At 46.2% G+C, this 4,402-nt stretch overlaps 1 protein-coding gene across 1 annotated transcript; it reads right to left on the minus strand.

The window, feature by feature from the left end:
- Positions 1 to 509: 509 nt before the first annotated feature.
- Positions 510 to 4,071, minus strand: LOC126380930 (uncharacterized protein K02A2.6-like). Its single transcript, XM_050030500.1, has 2 exons — positions 3,726 to 4,071; positions 510 to 3,354 (listed from the first exon to the last, which is right to left on the minus strand). The coding sequence occupies exons 1-2, from the start codon at positions 3,737 to 3,739 to the stop codon at positions 510 to 512; spliced, it is 2,859 nt and encodes a 952-aa protein (XP_049886457.1). The 5' UTR covers positions 3,740 to 4,071.
- Positions 4,072 to 4,402: the final 331 nt, after the last annotated feature.

Genomic DNA, 4,402 nt, shown 5'->3' on the forward strand with positions numbered 1-4,402 from the left:
ATATGAACAAAGAGCTGACCTTCCTCTACTTTGTATAACCCGCCGGCTATCGTGAATTCTCGGTTTGGCTTCCCCACGACTCTTCCGCTAAGCCTAACATATCAATTAATCACAACATCAGTACGAGCTCTGATAATCGCCTCTCCACACAATCTTGCGCATGAAGCGGAGACGACCTTTACACTCGCAGTATCATCACTACCACCGTTAGCAAAAGGGAATTCATCATCATAATAAAACTGTAGTGTCTAGCACAATGAAACAACGTCCGTCCGTTTACGTGGTTTATTCCGAACTAAACTAATCTACCTTCAACATATATTATACTCCTTCACACTAAACTTATATACTGCTCTTTTTCCTTATATTAAAAACAACAACGGAGATATTATACAAGGAACAGAGACATAGATCTATACTTATATAAACAACTACTAAACTTATAAACTTAATACTATTATACTATATAAAAATAATACTTAATACTATTATATTATTACTTTTAAATACTAGAATTTATATTTAGGTATGTTTTTAATACGGCACGTTCTAATTGGACGAGTTCGGGGCGGTGACGTGGTCGGCGAGGTAAAATGCCACTCTGGAGAAGCTAGAGGATCAGTCTCCTCGCTATGCGCATTCCCCATTTCTTCCACTATGCTACTGGACGAGCTCCCGGGCGTCCCCAGGCCCGGCGACCCCTCCGACTGCCTCGCCACCGGAGAATCAGTGCCGATACCCGAACCGGATGGTTGAGAATCTGTATTTGATTGTTCACTTTTTAATGTAACTGTAGATACCATGGATAGCCGATTACTACCAGACCTTTTGCGTAGCTGGTTTATGTGTTTATGCACCGTTTCCCCTGCTTCACCTATTACTTTATAATTAGACGCCCCTAAGCGATCTACTATGCGGCCTGGCACCCATTTTTCACCTTTTAAATACTGCCTATACCAAACTTCCTCTTCCCTGTCCATTCCTCTGCTGCCACCCCCCGCCGCTCGTTGCTGTCTTTGCTGGGCGCGGTGAACTTGTTCTTCCCTGTCCGGCTTAATAGCATCTAACCGAGTTCTAATACGCCTACCTAACAGAAGCATTGCGGGGCTTTCGCCCGTTGTTGAATGCTCCACATTCCTATAATGTATTAAAAATGTCCATAACGCCCTGTCTACATTTTTCTTTTCAATTAATGCCTTTTTTATAACCCGCTTAAGAGTACGAACCGCATTTTCTGCAAGTCCGTTCGATGCCGGATGGTATGGGGCTGTGAATATGTGTTCTATACCGTTACTTTTAATAAAACTTTCTAATTCCCCCGACGCAAATTGTGGACCATTATCACTTACAATCTGCTTGGGCAGCCCCCACCGGCTAAATAATTCGTACAACCGATCAATAAGTGCACCCGCTGAAGTACTCGACATGTTAAAAATTTCTATCCACTTTGACGTGGCGTCGATAACGACCAGATAAGTTTTTCCGGCTATGGGCCCCATAAAATCTAAATGTAATCGCGTCCAGGCCCTGTTAGGCCACGGCCACATGCACGGAGCCTGCTTTGTGGGCGCATCGGCCTGCGCCGCGCACACCGCGCACTCCTGACACATACGCTGCACCGCCTCGTCCACCCCCGGCCACCACACATAGCTCCGAGCTAAGGCCTTGGATTTTACAATACCCATATGGGGCTCGTGTAACATGGACAAAATTTTGTTTTTACAGTTTTCAGGTACCACTAATCTATGTCCCCACATGACACACCCTAATTCCTCATAAAGTTCTTTTTTTCTATTATAAAATGGTAGTAAATTGACTACCTCACATTGTTCCGGCCACCCAACGCGAATATAATTTAACACTTTTGCTAGAATCGGGTCCCGTGTAGTCTGACGCTTAATTTCAGTATAATCTAAAAATAACGCGTCTTGTACGTAATGTAGGTAAGTTTGCTCCGGTAGTGTCAGCGTCGGCGCCGCCGCCGCCCCGCCACCCGAAGACTGTACCTCGACAGGCAATCGCGACAAGCCGTCCGCGCCATTTTCGTCAGTGCGAATGTACTCGATATTAAACGAGTAGGCAGATAAGATTATAGCCCATCGCTGCATGCGGCTGGCTATCATAGTCGGTATACCCGTGTTTGGACCAAATATCGATACTAACGGTTTATGATCCGTCCTCAAAGTAAATCGGCGGCCGTATAAATATTGGTGAAATTTCTTTATACAAAAAATAATAGCCAGAGCCTCCTTATGTATTTGTGAATATTTTTTCTCAGCGTCGTTAAGCGTGCGTGACGCATACACGACCGGCCGCTCGCAGCCGTCCGCGCCGGGCTGAGTCAGCACCCCCCCTGCCCCTCGCGAACTCGCGTCGCAGGTGACGATGAGCGGTTTCTTCGGATCGTAATGAACCAATACTTCCGCGCTTGATAAAATTCTTTTTATTTCTACAAATGCTCTTTCGCATTCTATGGACCAAACCCACTCCTTACCCTTTTTCAGAAGGTCATATAATGGAAACAATTTTCCACTCATATTTTTAATAAATTTTCCATAGAAATTTAATAATCCCAGAAACGACCTTAATTCTGTGACATTTGAAGGAGTAGGTATGCTCGCAATAGCTTCAATTTTTGACGGGTCCGTCTTAATTCCCTCTTTATTTATTATATAACCCAAATAACCCACCTCTTTGACTAAGAAAACACACTTATCGCTCTTCAACTTTAATCCGTTTTGACTTAATTTAGAAAAAACTGATTCTAATGCCAACAAATGTTCCTGCTTAGTTCTACCTCCAATGATAACGTCGTCTAGGAAAACTTCGACATTAGGAATGTCTTTCAACAGATTGCACATTATTCGTTGGAATATCCCCGGGCTAGACGATAACCCGTATACTAGTCTATTGTACCTATATAAACCCCGGTGAGTGTTTATAACGGTATATATTTTTGTCTCGTCTAGCTCTATCTGGTTATAGGCTTGAGAAAGGTCTATTTTTGAAAAATATTGTGCCCCGCTTAAGTTTACCATAAGATCATCTATTTTAGGCAGAGGATACCTATCAATTAACAAAACTGGGTTAATAGTAGCTTTATAATCAGCACAGATTCTCAACCCTCCATCAGCTTTATTTACCGGCACGAGGGGCGACGCCCAGTCGGAGTGGTCGACGGGCTCGATGACTCCCTCACGTAACATCGCGTCAAGCTCGCTATCCATTCGCTCGCGCAGCGCGTACGGCACCGGCCGCGCACGGTGGAACACCGGGGTCGCGCCTTCACGTACGCGCAGGGTCGCCTTGCCACCCGTGTACCGCCCCAAACCGCCGCTGAACAATACTTTATACCTACAAAGCAAAGCATTTATCTCATTAGACATTTGTGACCGATATAAACTTACATTATGACAATTACTGAAAATAGGTACTTTTATATTTAACTCTGCCAACCACTGTCTACCTATCAGCGACGTGGTGCCACCTTCAATAATAAATAACTCCAACCGTTTCCTGTGTCCGCTGTAAGCTACCACAGGCCTAATAACACCGATAGGTTTAATTTTTGTTCCATCATAAAAATTTAGAACTAATTCACTTTTCTCAATTTTGTTATGCCTTAGTAATCTATCGTATGTATTTTTGCTCACACATGATACGGCTGTACCCGTGTCCACCTCCATATTTACCACTTTTTTATCTATTATGATTGGTAAACTTACTGCTTTGTAGTCATTTAAGCATAAATGATGAAAATCCTCCTCCTGCATCCCTTCGTCCGCCGACGATTCTTCCTTCGCGTCCCCGTAATGAATCGCCGAGTATTTGTTACCACCGGCGCCGCTGCCACCACTCCTCGAGGTGTCCCTGTCCCCATTCTGGGGACACACTCGCCGTAGATGTCCGGTGCGCTTGCACCTACTACAGGTGTAGTCCCGGAACCGACAACCGTTATAATTATGGTCGGTGGACCCGCATCCTCCGCAAAAGTACCGACGGTTAGCGCCAGCGCTCCTCGCCGCGCCGGCTCCCGCGCCGAGCGCAGGTGCGACTGGTCCCGCCGCCCTCGCCCCTCGGCCGCCCCGCGGTCCCCGCGGTCCACGCCGCGCCGCGCCGCGCCGCCGCTCCAGCCATCGTGGCCTAACGCATGTACTGCCTGCGCCGACGTCCCCCCCGTATTTATCGTAGCCCTCTCCTCCACCGCAGCTGCATCGCGCTCCGCCGCTTCGAGGGAACTCGCTATTTTAACCGCATCCGCATAAGTTAACTGGTCCGACTCCGCAAAAAGCCTCTGGCGGACTATGTCACTTCTTATACCGCATACAAATTGGTCACGAAGATTTTCGTTGAGGTTTGCCTCAAACTTGCAGTTCCGTGCGAGTTTCTTAAGTTCCGCTAT

The sequence above is a fragment of the Pectinophora gossypiella genome, unplaced genomic scaffold (genome assembly GCF_024362695.1).
Source record: "Pectinophora gossypiella unplaced genomic scaffold, ilPecGoss1.1 Pgos_31, whole genome shotgun sequence".
NCBI lineage: Eukaryota > Metazoa > Arthropoda > Insecta > Lepidoptera > Gelechiidae > Pectinophora > Pectinophora gossypiella.